This window comes from Haematobia irritans, chromosome 4 (assembly GCF_050003625.1).
Source record: "Haematobia irritans isolate KBUSLIRL chromosome 4, ASM5000362v1, whole genome shotgun sequence".
Classification (NCBI taxonomy): Eukaryota; Metazoa; Arthropoda; class Insecta; order Diptera; family Muscidae; genus Haematobia; species Haematobia irritans.
The window spans coordinates 159,170,923-159,185,119 of NC_134400.1; the positions used below are offsets into that span (position 1 = coordinate 159,170,923).

Genomic DNA, 14,197 nt, shown 5'->3' on the forward strand with positions numbered 1-14,197 from the left:
TTTCTATAGAAAATTTTGCCAAAATTTTATTTCTATAGAAAATTTTGTCAAAATTTTATTTCTATAGAAAATTTTCTCAAAATGTTATTTCTATAGAAAATTTTGTCAAAATTTTATTTCTATAGAAAATTTTGTCAAAATTTTATTTCTATAGAAAATTTTGTCAAAATTGTATTTCTATAGAAAATTTTGTCAAAATTTTATTTCTATAGAAAATTTTCTCAAAATATTATTTTTATAGAAATTTTTTTCAAAATTTTATTTCTATAGAAAATGTTGTCAAAATTTTATTTCTATAGAAAATTTTGTCAAAATTTTATTTCTATGGAAAATTTTGTCAAAATTTTATTACTATAGAAAATTTTGTCAAAATTTTATTTCTATAGAAAATTTTGTAAAAATTTTATTTCTATGGAAAATTTTGTCAAAATTTTATTGCTATAGAAAATTTTGTCAAAATTTTATTTCTATAGAAAATTTTGTCAACATTTTATTTCTATAGAAAATTTTGTCAAAATTTTATTTCTATGGAAAATTTTGTCAAAATTTTATTACTATAGAAAATTTTGTCAAAATTTTATTTCTATAGAAAATTTTGTAAAAATTTTATTTCTATAGAAAATTTTGTCAAAATTTTATTGCTATAGAAAATTTTGTCAAAATTTTATTTCTATAGAAAATTTTGTCAACATTTTATTTCTATAGAAAATTTTGTCAAAATTTTATTTCTATGGAAAATTTTGTCAAAATTTTATTTTGTCAAAATTTTATTTCTGTAGAAAATTTTGTCAAAATTTTATTACTATAGAAAATTTTGTCAAAATTTTATTTCTATGGAAAAATTTGTAAAAATTTTATTTATGTAGAAAATTTTGTCAAAATTTTATTACTATAGAAAATTTTGTCAACATTTTATTTCTATAGAAAATTTTGTCGAAATTTTATTGTTATAGAAAATTTGTGAAATAACTCTTAATTGGAGAAGAATATTCGGCAAAATCTACCAAAGCACCAAGAACTCTAGCAAGCAGTAAAAATCTACCATTTTTGATAGAATTCTACCAACTGTGGCAACCGTGCTTCCGGAGCCTGTTGGAGAAACAAAATTCATCCGATATTTTGTATTTGATGTCTTTGATAATCATGTAAAACTTGGTCCAATCGACTAATAATTATTCGATTGTGGATGCCAGTCTTTAGTAGAACTTTGTTTGGAATCCATGGTGGGGTACAAAAAATTCGCTCAAAGCGAACATTCCGCCGCCTATGATTTTTATACCCTGCGACACACTGTAGAACAAGGTATTATAAGTTAGTGCATATGTTTGCAACACCCAAAAGGAGACTAGATAGACACAAAGTGATATAGCTTCCATATATATATTTTGCACGATATGCACTTATATGGCCCAAGAAGCCAGAGTTTTGCTCCGATTTATGTGAAGTACAAATTTTGATAAAATCGGTTCAGATTTGGATATAGCTCCCATATATATCTTTCGCTCGAATTACACTCATATGACCACAGAGGCAAAATTTCAACTCAAATATACGTCAAAGTTTGCCTCATGGTATGTAATTTCAGCTTTATTATAAATTTACAATTTCGCTTCGGAGAACTAAAACAATATTCTTTTTTCCGATCTGATATTTTTCGAATCGATTCGCTTACCTTTAGGAAACTTCATTGGGGAAATCCACTATCTCCACCGGGAGAGTTGGCAGTTCTATGTAATTTAGTATTCATATTCATCATAATATGTTGGCTGTGGGGCTACTACTCTTGAGGATCCGGCTTGGCGATTTGATTGCGAGCTCGGCGACGAGATGACCGTTCGCCTGCGGATATCTGTTGATGAAAAATTTGAATCACTATTGTAGTTATTGTTGTTGTTGTGATTATTGTTATTCAGATGGGGCGAAAGAGATTCATATGCCGATTGTGGATGATGATGATGTTGTTGCTCAAGATTTTGTATTTGCTGATACTGATATTGATTTTGATTCTGATTTTGATTCTGATAATAAGACTGTGACTGATACTGAGATTGATTAGATTTATGTTGAACAGAGTGTGGAATATTAACGCTAGAAATGGAAGCAGAAGAAGTAGAAGAAGAAGAGGAAGAAGAAGAAGATAATGGAGATCGAACTGGTGATTGATTCTTATATACAAATGGTGAATCATTCTGTGATGATGATGAGGATAGAACAGAATTAGCTGGAGGAGCATAATAACTCTGATACGGACGATTATTATTATTGCTGTTGTTGTTGTTGTTATCGACATGATTATGCTGATGATAGTGGGTAGATTGATGCGGCGAAAGCGGTTTAAGCGTTGGATTTAAAGCATCATTAAGCGTAACATCATAATCGGTCTCATAGAGCTCATCCAATGTGGCTTTATTTAATTGCACCGACTCTGGCCGTGGTTTAGATGTTGGTATGGGACTACGAGGTGGCAATGTGGTACCACGCAATAATGGGGCACCATGTTCGAGTAAATGAACACCCGACATGGTTGACAAAATCGTCATGGTACTACTATCTGGTGTGGTGGTCGCTTCAACTTGCTGCTTAACATGGGCCTGACCAACAGGTTGTAGACCCCTAGGCAAGTATGGACTGCCACCACGTGATGGTAAAAATGGTCGTTTAACTACACGTACCGAGGCCGGACGGCTGGTGGGTAAACTGGCCTTATTGACTGCTTCAGATTCTTCAGATATAGCTTCATCGCTTGGTGCAGAGTCTTCTTGGTCCTTGCTGCTTGAGATTGTATCCGCCTGTGGCGTAGGGTTACGTGAGCGTAAAGCAACTGCAGGTTTACGCCTGGCTGTTGCTGCATTTACTTTGGCCCTAGAGGGTTTGCTTTCAATTTCTGTATCTTCATCTTCATCGATCTCATCCGAGGGTTCAGGCAGCTTTTGCTTCTTTATCCCTTTGCGTGGCGTACTTTGAGGCCGGGTACGTTTTGCCGGACGTTCTTCATAGTCATCGTCAACGAAGTCAACATCATCTTGAGAGTGACGTCCTCGTGTACGACCAGTTAAAGGATTTCTTCGTCGAGTGCCAGCACCACTTCGTCCAACCAGACGATCCCTCTCTACATCGTAGTCCTCTTCGTCATCTATGGGCTTTTTACCGGTTAAAGGTTTTCTTAAAGTACGTGTTGGTTTACGTCCTACTCCTCCTCGTCTAGGAGGAACATCTTCATCTTCCTCTGGGAGGAAATCGTCTGCCTGTACTCGTTTCTTGGCCGGACCTCGTGGTCGTACATCGTAATCCTCGTCTTCGGCATAATAATCATCATCTCCATCTGTACCATAGGGAGGAGATGAAGTTGTGGCAGTTTTCTGTATGGGATATTTGAATTTTGATTTTTCGTTGATGGGCACGGGTCGGGCAATTCGTGGAGGAGCTCGTGGTTTTGCATAAACCGAAGATGCAGAGGCTGCTTTTGGTGTGATGAATTCTTCTAGAGGCTTCGGAGTGGTTTTCACTTTTGGAGGAGCTTCCTCGTCGGCCGCGGCTTCTTCCTGATCGGGAATCTTTGAAATCGGCTTGTCAAAATCATCCAGAGCTTCGAGATCAGGAGCAGCTGTAGAAGAAGCCCGTTTTTCATTGATGCGTCTGCGACCCACTTGGCGGCGTGGTGGAATTTCTTCGGTCTCCTCTACTTCATCGACGATTGGAGCATGTGGTTTACGGCGTCCACCTGCGGTAGGGCGATCATCAGCAAAGCTACGTCTTTCATCAGGGTTGGCTCGACCAGAAAATGCTCCAGGTTTACGGCTACTTATTTTCCGTCTTTCTGCTGCCGGAGTTGGTTTACTGCGCGGTTTTGATTTGGGTCTATCAAACTCGTAATCCTCTTCTGCATCGATCTCATCTCGGAAACGGTTCCGTGTATTTGGTCGTCTGAAAAAAAAAATAATAACAATATATTAAATACTCAGGATGGATTTCTATAAGCTTTATAACTACCTCGGTGTCTCATCGGCCAATGATCGTTTCTCGTCTTCATAATCTTCGTCCTCATAGTCGACAACAGGTTTGCGATGCCTGGGCCTATTCTTACGTCGCTTGTTCACACGTTCTTCATAGTAATCTTCATCATATTCCTCCTCATCGTAGTAATCATCAACTGGTCTACGGCTACCAGGTCTTCGCAATGGCCTTAAGGGTCTAACCGGTCGTCTGCGTTGTGTCGGTGGAGGTTCAGTGGTTGTAGTTGTGGTCGATGTTGTTGTTGTGGCCATATATAAGTCATCATTTCTGTTTTGGGGAAAAAATGCCCAAAATTAAGAGGTAGTTCAATACATCTCCGTCATTCCTTACCTATTCCAATATTTTACAGAACCTTCACAATCCACGTCAGATGCAAAATGGCAAATAAAAGTTTTCTGATCGAATGCTGTGAAATTTGCACAGAGAAAATCGTGTCTTATGCCATAGACACAGTGGTGATAAAGCTGGAAGGGGAATTTCAAGAAACATTTTACAAAACTGTCATCACTCATACCTTAAATTCAAATACACTCAAAACAAAGTTAACTTGGATCTAAAGATTTTGATCATTCCTTAAGAATTTTGGTATTGACTCTGAGCCAATGATGCCGCTTCTTTAAAAGGAAGGATTTTTTATTTAGGGAGCTAAATATCTTAAACTCTTATAAACTCCTATAAAATTAAAATTACGGTACATATTTCTTTTTGCGACGGGTACGTTTTGCCGGACGTTCTTCATAGTCATCGTCAACAAAGTCGACATCTTTTGGTCAGCGACGACCTCGAGTACGGCCATTTAAAGGCTTTCTTCGTCGCAGAGCAAATCATCTAACTGTACTCGTTTCTTGGCTGGACCTCGTGGCACGATAGCCACTTGAGCCATAAATAATCTACAAAAAATTGGAGAATATTCTACCAAAAGAAAAAAATGTTATTTTGCAAAATTTTATTTCTATAGAAAAAATTGATATGGCTAAATTTTATATATTTAAAAAATCTTGTCAAAATTTTATTCTATAGAAAATTTTGTCAAACTATTATTTCTATAAAAAATTTTGTCAAAATTTTATTTCAATATAAAATTTTGTCAACATTTTATTTCTATAGAAAATTTTGTCAAAATTTTATTTCTATATAGAAAATTTTGTCAAAATTTTATTTCTATATAGAAAATTTTGTCAAAATTTTATTTCTATATAGAAAATTTTGTCAACATTTTATTTCTATAGAAAATTTTGTCAAAATTTTATTTCTATAGAAAATTTTGTCAAAATTTTATTTCTATAGAAAATTTTGTCAAAATTTTATTTCTATATAGAAAATTTTGTCAAAATTTTATTTCTATATAGAAAATTTTGTCAAAATTTTATTTCTATATAGAAAATTTTGTCAAAATTTTATTTCTATAGAAAATTTTGTCTAAATTTTATTTCTATAGAAAATTTTGTCAAAATTTTATTTCTATAGAAAATTTTGTCAAAATTTTATTTCTATATAGAAAATTTTGTCAAAATTTTGTTTCTATAGAAACTTTTGTCAACATTTTATTTCTATAGAAAATGTTGTCAAAATTTTATTTCTATAGAAAAGTATGTCTAAATTTTATTTCTATAGAAAATTTTGTCAAAATTTTATTTCTATATAGAAAATTTTGTCAAAATTTTATTTCTATAGAAAATTTTTTCAAAATTTTATTTCTATAGAAAATTTTGTCAAAATTTTGTTTCTATAGAACATTTTGTCAAAATTTTATTTCTATAGAAAATTTTGTCAAAATTTTATTTCTATAGAAAATTTTGTCAAAATTTTATTTCTATAGAAAATTTTGTCAACATTTTATTTCTATAGAAAATTTTGTCAAAATTTGTTTCTATAGAAAATGTTGTCAAAATTTTATTTCTATAGAAAATTTTGTCAAAATTTCTTCAAAATGTTTTTTCTATAGAAAATTTTGTCAACATTTTGTTTGTATATAAAAAATTTTCTCAAAATTTTATTTCTATAGAAAATTTTGTCAAAATTTTATTTCTATAGAAAATTTTCTCAAAATTTTATTTCTATAGAAAATTTTGTCAAAAATTTGTGAAGTATCTCTTAGTTGAAGAGGAATATTGTGATGAATTCTACCAAAAATTAAAAATTCTACCAATCGTAGGAAGCGTAGGAAGGCCTTTGGGAATTTAAAAACTATTTACGACTTTCCATTGTGGTAGCACTTTCCATTGTGGTATTTTTCCGAATAAAAATTTTGTATAAGTTTTTATGATGTTTAATGCACGCTTGTCTGAAACCTTTGACATCGAATATTTTCAAAAATTATTAAAATATTAAAATTTTCTAGAATGGATTTAGCTTTTGTGCGACAAAATTTGTACCATTTTATAAACTCTTACTCTATTTTAACCTATTAAAAAAATTACCCATTAAATAAAAATACGAAAAACGAGTTATAAAAAATTCAATTAAAACAACTTCCTGCGTAGTTAAAGTAATCAACTTCTTTGTGAGGACATTTTTGGAAGTGCTTTTAAAGTTGTGCCTTTAGAACAACACCCAATTTTTTGCTGGAAAAAAAGTTTGGAACTACTTTTAGTTGCTTTGTTATTAATTAATTGTTTAGTTATGTTCAAGTCTGATTTTTTATTTTTTATAAAATAAAATTTTAATAAAATAAAAAATTAATTAAACCTATAACTTCAAAAATTGTCTACACTAAAAAAAAGTTTACTTGGATCCAAAGATTTTGATCTTCCCTTAAAGATTTTGGTATTTATTCCGAGCCAAAGATGTGGCTTCTTTAAAATAAAGAAATTTTTTAGCGACCTTTCTGGCTTTAAATCTAGGACCAATAAAATTAAAATTAGGATACAGATCTCATTTATCAAATTTTCATTCTCTTTTCGCGGTTTATTAATAAAGGTACTCACGTACAAAAAAATGCTAGTTTAAAATCCAAATTATAAAACGGATACTTCAAAGTAAAAAATGTTTTCTTAATTCCAAAAAAAAATTTAAACCACACTGAAAAAACAGTGAACCCACCAGGAAGAAAAATTTCGGTTAATTTTAGAAAATTTTGAATATTTTTGGAAAATTTTAACTAAACAGTATAACAAACGCTGGCATCACGCCGATGTCATAAAAATAAGTAAATATTTTTCGACAAATTCAAGAAAATTTATTAGACATAATTAAGTTTTTTTCACTTGTTAAAGAAAATTTTGTAGTTTGAAGGAAAAAATTGGATTTCAAAATTGCAAGAATGTCTTTAGGTTAGGTTAGGTTAGGTTAAAGTGGCAGCCCGATTAAGATTCAGGCTCACTTAGACTATTCAGTCCATTGTGATACCACATTAACTAAAAGTACCTATTACATATTGGCACTTCTAGTTTTAACCGCTGAACCTTCCTGATTATTTTTCTTTGTTGAACCAAACAGATTGTTCCAAAAACAGTAGCAGACTGCTTAAGTTAACGTTTTCCAGATCCGCCAGTAATCTGAAGCTATATGCTCCTAAAAGTTGCTTGCGCTTTACACAAAATGCAGGACACTCACACAAGAGGTGTTTAATTGATTCTTTTTCCTCCGCATCATGACAGCTCATACAATAGTCATTATACTTCGCGCCAATAGTTTTTGCAAAATCGCCTATCAGGCAGCGACCCGTTATAGCAGATATCAGGAGTGATATCTGACGTCTCGAGAACATTAGCATATCTAGTGTGCGGTTTAAGTTGAAATGGGGCCATATTTGCTTGGTGTCGTTACAACCCTTGCAATTCTCCCATCGAACATTTGCCATCATAACAGCCTTCTCACGCAGCATGAGCTTGCAGGTAGCTAGGGGCATACCAACAAATTCTAGTTCCCCTGGAATATGTAAGGTAGTCCCTAGCCTTGCCAACTCATCCGCTTCGCAGTTCCCCGGTATGTTCCTATGGCCAGGCACCCATATTAGGTGAATATTGTACTGCTCAGCCATCTCATTGAGAGATTTGCGGCAGTCGATGGCCGTTTTCGAGTTGAGGAACACAGAGTCCAAGGATTTTATTGCAGGTTGACTGTCTGAGTATATATTAATGCCCACATTTTTTGGAACATTACTTCTCAGCCAATTCGCCACCTCTCTTATTGCTAATATTTCAGCCTGAAAAACACTACAGTGATTAGGTAATCTTCTCGCTATTCGAAGTTCCAGATCATTAGAATATACTCCGAACCCCACTTGTCCATTCAATTTGGAGCCATCAGTGTAGAAATCTATATATTCTTTATTCCCCGGGGTCTGTGTGCACCACGCCTCACTGTTGGGGATTAGAGTCTCAAACTTTTTGTCGAAAAGTGGACTCGCCAAAGTGTAATCCACTACGTTAGGCACATCTGGCATTATTTTGAGGACAGAACTGTGACCGTAACCTTTTTCCGACCACAGCGATAGTTCGCGCAACCGCACAGCCGTTGTTGCAGCTGACTGTTTGGCCAAAATGTCTAAAGGCAATAGATGCAGCACGACATTAAGGGAATTTGTTCCTGTCTTGCTGAATGCGCCTGAAATACACAAACACGCCATACGCTGAACTTTATCTAAACAAGTCGGTTTCTGAAGTGCCGGCCACCAGACTACAACACCATATAGCATTATAGGTCTAACCACTGCCGTGTATAGCCAATGCACAATTTTTGGTTTCAGTCCCCACTTTATTCCTATTGCCTTTTTGCACGAGTACAAAGCTACAGTTGCCTTTCTCGCCCTTTCTTCAATATTAAGCTTAAAGTTCAGCTTCCTGTCCAAAATAACGCCAAGGTATTTTGCACATTCACCAAAGGGAATTTCAATACCCCCTAAGGAAATAGGCCTAACCGTGGGAGTTTTGCGATCGTTGCAGTACATGACTAATTCTGTCTTTGCAGGATTTACCCCAAGACCATTGTCTTTCGCCCATTTCTCAGTCATCCGGAGGGCCCTCTGAATAATATCTCTGATTGTGGATGGGAATTTTCCCCTGACTGCCAGAGCCACATCATCTGCGTATGCCACCACTTTTATCCTTTCTTTTTCTAGAGTAACCAGAAGGCTATTTATAGCAACATTCCAAAGAAGAGGTGATAGAACTCCTCCTTGGGGAGTGCCTCTGTTCACATACCTTTGTATGTTTGCTTGTCCTAGTGTGGCTGAAATACGTCTCTTCATTAGCAGTTCGTCTAACAGCCTGAGTATACATGGATCAACATTCAGAGTTGTCAGTCCATTTAATATCGAGCTCGGATGGACATTATTGAACGCCCCTTCGATGTCTAGAAACGCCACGATTGTGTATTCTTTGACAGATAGTGAGCTTTCAATAAAGCTGACTAGTTCATGTAGTGCGGTCTCAGTAGACCTGCCCTTCGAGTATGCATGCTGTCCTTTCGAGAACAACCTTGAATCGATGCTAGTTCTAAGATAAATATCTATCATCCTCTCCAGAGTCTTAAGTAGGAATGAGGATAAGCTGATTGGTCGGAAATCCTTCGCCCTCGAGTGAGAGGCTTTTCCCGCTTTAGGTATGAAAACGACTTTTGTTTCCCTCCACTTTCCTGGGATATATGATAAGTTGATACATCCTTTATATATCACTGACAACCAGGGGATAATTTTGTCAGTTACAGCTTGTAACTCCGCCGGAGTAATTCCATCAGGTCCGGGGGATTTGAATGGTCCAAAGCTATTTAGCGCCCATCTTATTCTAGTTTCCGATACAATTTCCTCGACAGGAAACGACCGCTGAGCAACTGTGGCGCCGCCAGTATATGGTTCAACCGTCTGATTTCCAGGAAAATGTGTGTCCAATAGTACCTCCAGCGTCTCCTCACTGGACGTTGTCCAATTTCCCTCCGATGTTTTAATGAAACCTGGAGCGGAGTTGGTGGATGCCAGAACCTTCCGTAGTCTGGAAGCCTCGGACGTATTCTCAATACTGCTGCAGTAGTCATTCCAAGAGTTATGCTGAGCCTTTCTCAGTTCTCGCTTGTATCCTCTCAGATTCCTCTTGTAAGCGTCCCAGTCCTCAGGGGCTCTGGTGGACTTTGCCTTGTTAAAGAGCTTCCTGCAGGATTTCCTCATATTACTTAATTCCGTAGACCACCATGGTGGTCGATGTTTCCCCCTTGGCTTTCCTCTAGGGCATGCAGCTTTCAGTGAGATGTTGAAGGCCTTAGTAATCCGCTCCACTGCGTGTTCGATATCTTGCACATTTCTCATATTTGTCTCTGTTATTTCCGGTATCATCATATTGAACGATTCCCTATACCTATTCCAGTCAGCTTTCCTAACATTTGGCGAAAATATGGTCTTGGTGATATGAACATCAAATTTGAAACTGATGTAGCGATGATCTGAGAAGCTGTGTTCACTTAAAACATGCCACTCAGATATCATTCCATTCAGTTCTTGCGAGGCCAAGGTGATGTCCAAAACCTCTTGCCTGTTTTTAGTGACAAAGGTTGGGGCATCTCCCTTGTTGCAAACTACCAGATTAGTACGCAAAATAAACTCTATTAGCGACTCTCCCCTTGCATTAGTATCACTACTTCCCCATATACTATGATGCGCATTCGCATCGCATCCCATAATGAGTTTCGTCTTTGTTTTCAGTGACTCCTCAACTAAGGTCTTAACGGCACATGGAGGCATCTCCCTGTCATGTCCCATATAGACCGAAGATACCCAATATTTGCATTTGGCTATTTCTAAATTGGCAACGACAGTGTCTGCATTGCACATTGAAGGAAGCAGAAACAAGTTAAGCTCGTTTTTAGCAATTATACAGGCTCGAATTACATCATTACAAGTATACTGCAATAGTTTGAACCCCGGAGTACTTAATTCACATATTTTGTTTCTATAAACATATGGTTCTTGAATAAGAACTATGTCTATGTCCCCTTTCATCAGGAGAACTTTTAAGGCAGCACATGCAGCCTTACAATGATGAAGATTTATCTGGAGGATCCGTAGGACCATCGAGATTTTCAACAACCGTCACATCAGCCGCTTCAATCGAGTCATCAAGAATGTCCTCTTCAGAGATATCGGTGACTCTCGCAATAACCATAGGTTCGACTTTGGTGAGTTCTGAGGCAATAGAAGCCTCCTCACGCATACGGTATCTATCCATGTCTTCAACTTTGGTATCTCCCTCGACTTCGCAAGAGGATCCGCTTACTTCTGATTCAGACAGAGGCTTGTCCATTTCTGAATCCTTTAGCTGATCGTTTTTATACACCTTCATTTGGATATAATGAAAGCCATAACATACACGGCCCTGGGACTTTGCCAGATGTGGCAAAGACTGAGTGTTCAATATAAACACTGCATGCCGTCTTGGTCCATCCACTTCATCCAAACGGCCAACCTTCCAATCAGCTGTTGGAAGATCTGGATTGCATCGTTTCAGTCTATTTAAAATAGATTCAGGGTCAGAAGGGTTTGCAGGTATCCAGGCATGTGCTCTAGGTCTAGCCGGTATGTCTTTCTTCTCGACTAACTCTAGAGCAGCTCCTTCCCAAACTTCTCCAATTAGTATCAGAGCAGCTTTAAAACATTCTATAGACCTCTGGTCCTCAAATGCGACTAGCTTAAATCGTCCTTGATACCAACCAGCCTCTTGGTGTCGAGGATCTGGGCCGGGAAACTTTTCCAGCACCTGTGAGTAGACGACAGACAGAGCATTCTCAATTTCCCCCCATTTTTGCGATCTTTGATCCCTTTTGGAGGATGGCAGCTCATCCGGCGATCGTTCCCTTTTTCCAGTCTCAAGAATTCCTTGAGCCCATTTTAAGGAATCACTTTGTTTAGCCGACAGCGTGCTTGGGTCGACTGATCCTAACTTCTTTAGTGACATACGAAGTTCATGATGAACGCATTTGTAGTAAAATGTACAAATTTAAAGAAATATTGAACTATTTTGTAGAAGACACGAATTTAGTTAATCTTTATCCTTCATTTGTGTATATTTTTTCCTCGGTTTTAGTTAATTTAACTAACGTACACAAACAATTTTTTTTCTCCAAACATAATAATTCCATGAACTAAACGAAAGTTAAATTGGCTTTAGTGAAATAGAGAGTTCACTTTTTTTGAGTGCAAAGACGCTAAATCCTCAAAATAAGTCTTAGCCTATATTTGAAGCGTTTTTATCTTAAATCTAAAGTTTCAATATTTCAGTTAATTTAAGGACAATTTCTTTAAATCAAAAATGTGTTTCTTTACTTTAAGGAAAATTAGCCTTAGTTCAAAGACATGCGACTTTAACGGAGGGACGAACATTTATACAATTTGTGTCCTAAATTTAATGAAAAAAATTTTTGAAGCAAAGATTACAAACTTTATTTTAATTAAAATTTCATTATTTTAAAGAAATTTGTCTTTAATATTTTGTAAATTTCGTATCCTAAAATTTAGGTTGCGTAATCTTTAATATCACGTAAATATTTTTTTCAGTGTAGCTACGCTAATGAATCTACCAAACAGTAAAAAATCTACAATGTTTGGTAGATTTCTACCACCGTGGTGCAATGGTTAGCATGCCCGCCTTGCATACACAAGGGTTCGATTCCTGCTTCGACCGAACATCAAAAAGTTTTTCAGCGGTGGATTATCCCACCTCAGTAATGCTGGTGACATTTCTGAGGGTTTCAAAGCTTCTCTAAGTGGTTTCACTGCAATGTGGAACGCCGTTCGGACTCGGTTATAAAAAGGAGGTCCCTTGTCATTGAGGTTAACATGGAATCGGGCAGCACTCAGTGATAAGAGAGAAGTTCACCACTTGTGGTATCACAATGGACTGAATAGTCTAAGTGAGCCTGAAACATCGGGCTACCACCTAACCTAACCTAACCTAACCTAGATTTCTATCAACTATGGCAACCGTACCTAATGGTCGTGCATTGTAGGTTAGGTTAAAGTGGCGGCCAGATTTATTTCAGACTCAATTAGACTAATCTGTCCATTGTCATACCAAGTACATCGTATTCCCCGTCTTCGGCATAATAATCATCTCCATCTGTAGGTGTAGATGAAGTAAGTCGATGTCATTTTTTTAACTTTTCATAATGTTGACATTGGTCTAATCGAATTTTGATGTTGTGCAAAATCGATCTTAAATGACTAATCGATTTTCAATATTGGCCAAATTCGCCTAATTGACATTTTATGATGGCGGAAATCGTCTAATCTATTTTATCTCATACAATATGTTTTTTTATGTTCCTAAAAGTCAAACTAGTATCTCTTAGCGGAAGAAGTTGTTAAAATTTGTTCTATTGAGAAGACGCGATAAAATTTGTAGCGCTCTGTATTGGATTTCAAGTATAAATGAGGGTTTCCATCTAAATTGAAACTGAATACTTAGATATCCAAAAACAAATTCTGAATTTTTTTCATCGCATTTGATTTGTATGCGTAATGTTTCTGTATTGTCATCTAAGCACCATATAAACATATGGACAAACTACAACAAATCATCCAAATCTCACCCACCCCCATCACATGAAATTATTTAATTTTCTGAATGGGAAAGAAAAACCGGTTGAGACGACATTAACATAAATTTTCTACAGTAAATATTGAAGGTACAACATTATGGCTTTACGTACGGCTGATTTTTTGGGTCAAGATCAAAAAAACAAAAAAAAAAAAAAACACAACATCCAAAACAAATCTCTGTTATGGCTAACTGTGCCTGCATCTAAAATTTATATGAGACATTCCAGTAAGTTTGAAAGCGAACTATTTTATTTATTTATAAGATTTATAAGCATAATAAATTATGAATATAAATAGTGAAAGATTTTTTGGGTTCTGAAAGAATATCGAATTTACATAAAATATATCATAGAATTTCTGTAATTAATATTATTAATAGGCTTAATTTTTATACCCTGCGCCACATTGTTAGTGCATATGTTTGCAACACCCAGAAGGAGGCGAGATAGACACATGGTGTCTTTGGCAATAATGCTCATGGTGGGTCCCTGAGTCGATCTAGCCATGTCCGTCTGTCCGTCCGTCTGTCTGTGAACACATTTTTGTAATCAAAGTCTAGGTCGCAGTTTAAGTCCAATCGCCTTCAGATTTAGATATAGCTCCCATATATATCTTTCGACCGATATGGACTTATATGGACCCAGAAGCCAGAGTTTT

At 35.8% G+C, this 14,197-nt stretch overlaps 1 protein-coding gene across 4 annotated transcripts in view; it reads right to left on the reverse strand.

Annotated features, from left to right (window-relative positions):
- LOC142237215 (uncharacterized) overlaps positions 1-14,197 on the reverse strand; it is a 91,209-nt gene that overhangs the window by 1,955 nt on the left and 75,057 nt on the right. For 2 of the 4 annotated variants that reach the window (XM_075308586.1, XM_075308585.1), the window contains exons 6-8: positions 4,345-4,478; positions 3,991-4,281; positions 1,673-3,924 (exon numbers count right to left, since the gene is read on the reverse strand). In XM_075308586.1, the coding sequence (XP_075164701.1) occupies positions 1,737-3,924; positions 3,991-4,281; positions 4,345-4,478 (2,613 nt within the window). In that variant the 3' untranslated portion in view covers positions 1,673-1,736. The remainder of the gene's footprint in view (positions 1-1,672; positions 3,925-3,990; positions 4,282-4,344; positions 4,479-14,197) is intronic. The other 2 variants (XM_075308588.1, XM_075308587.1) reach the window with 2 other exon arrangements.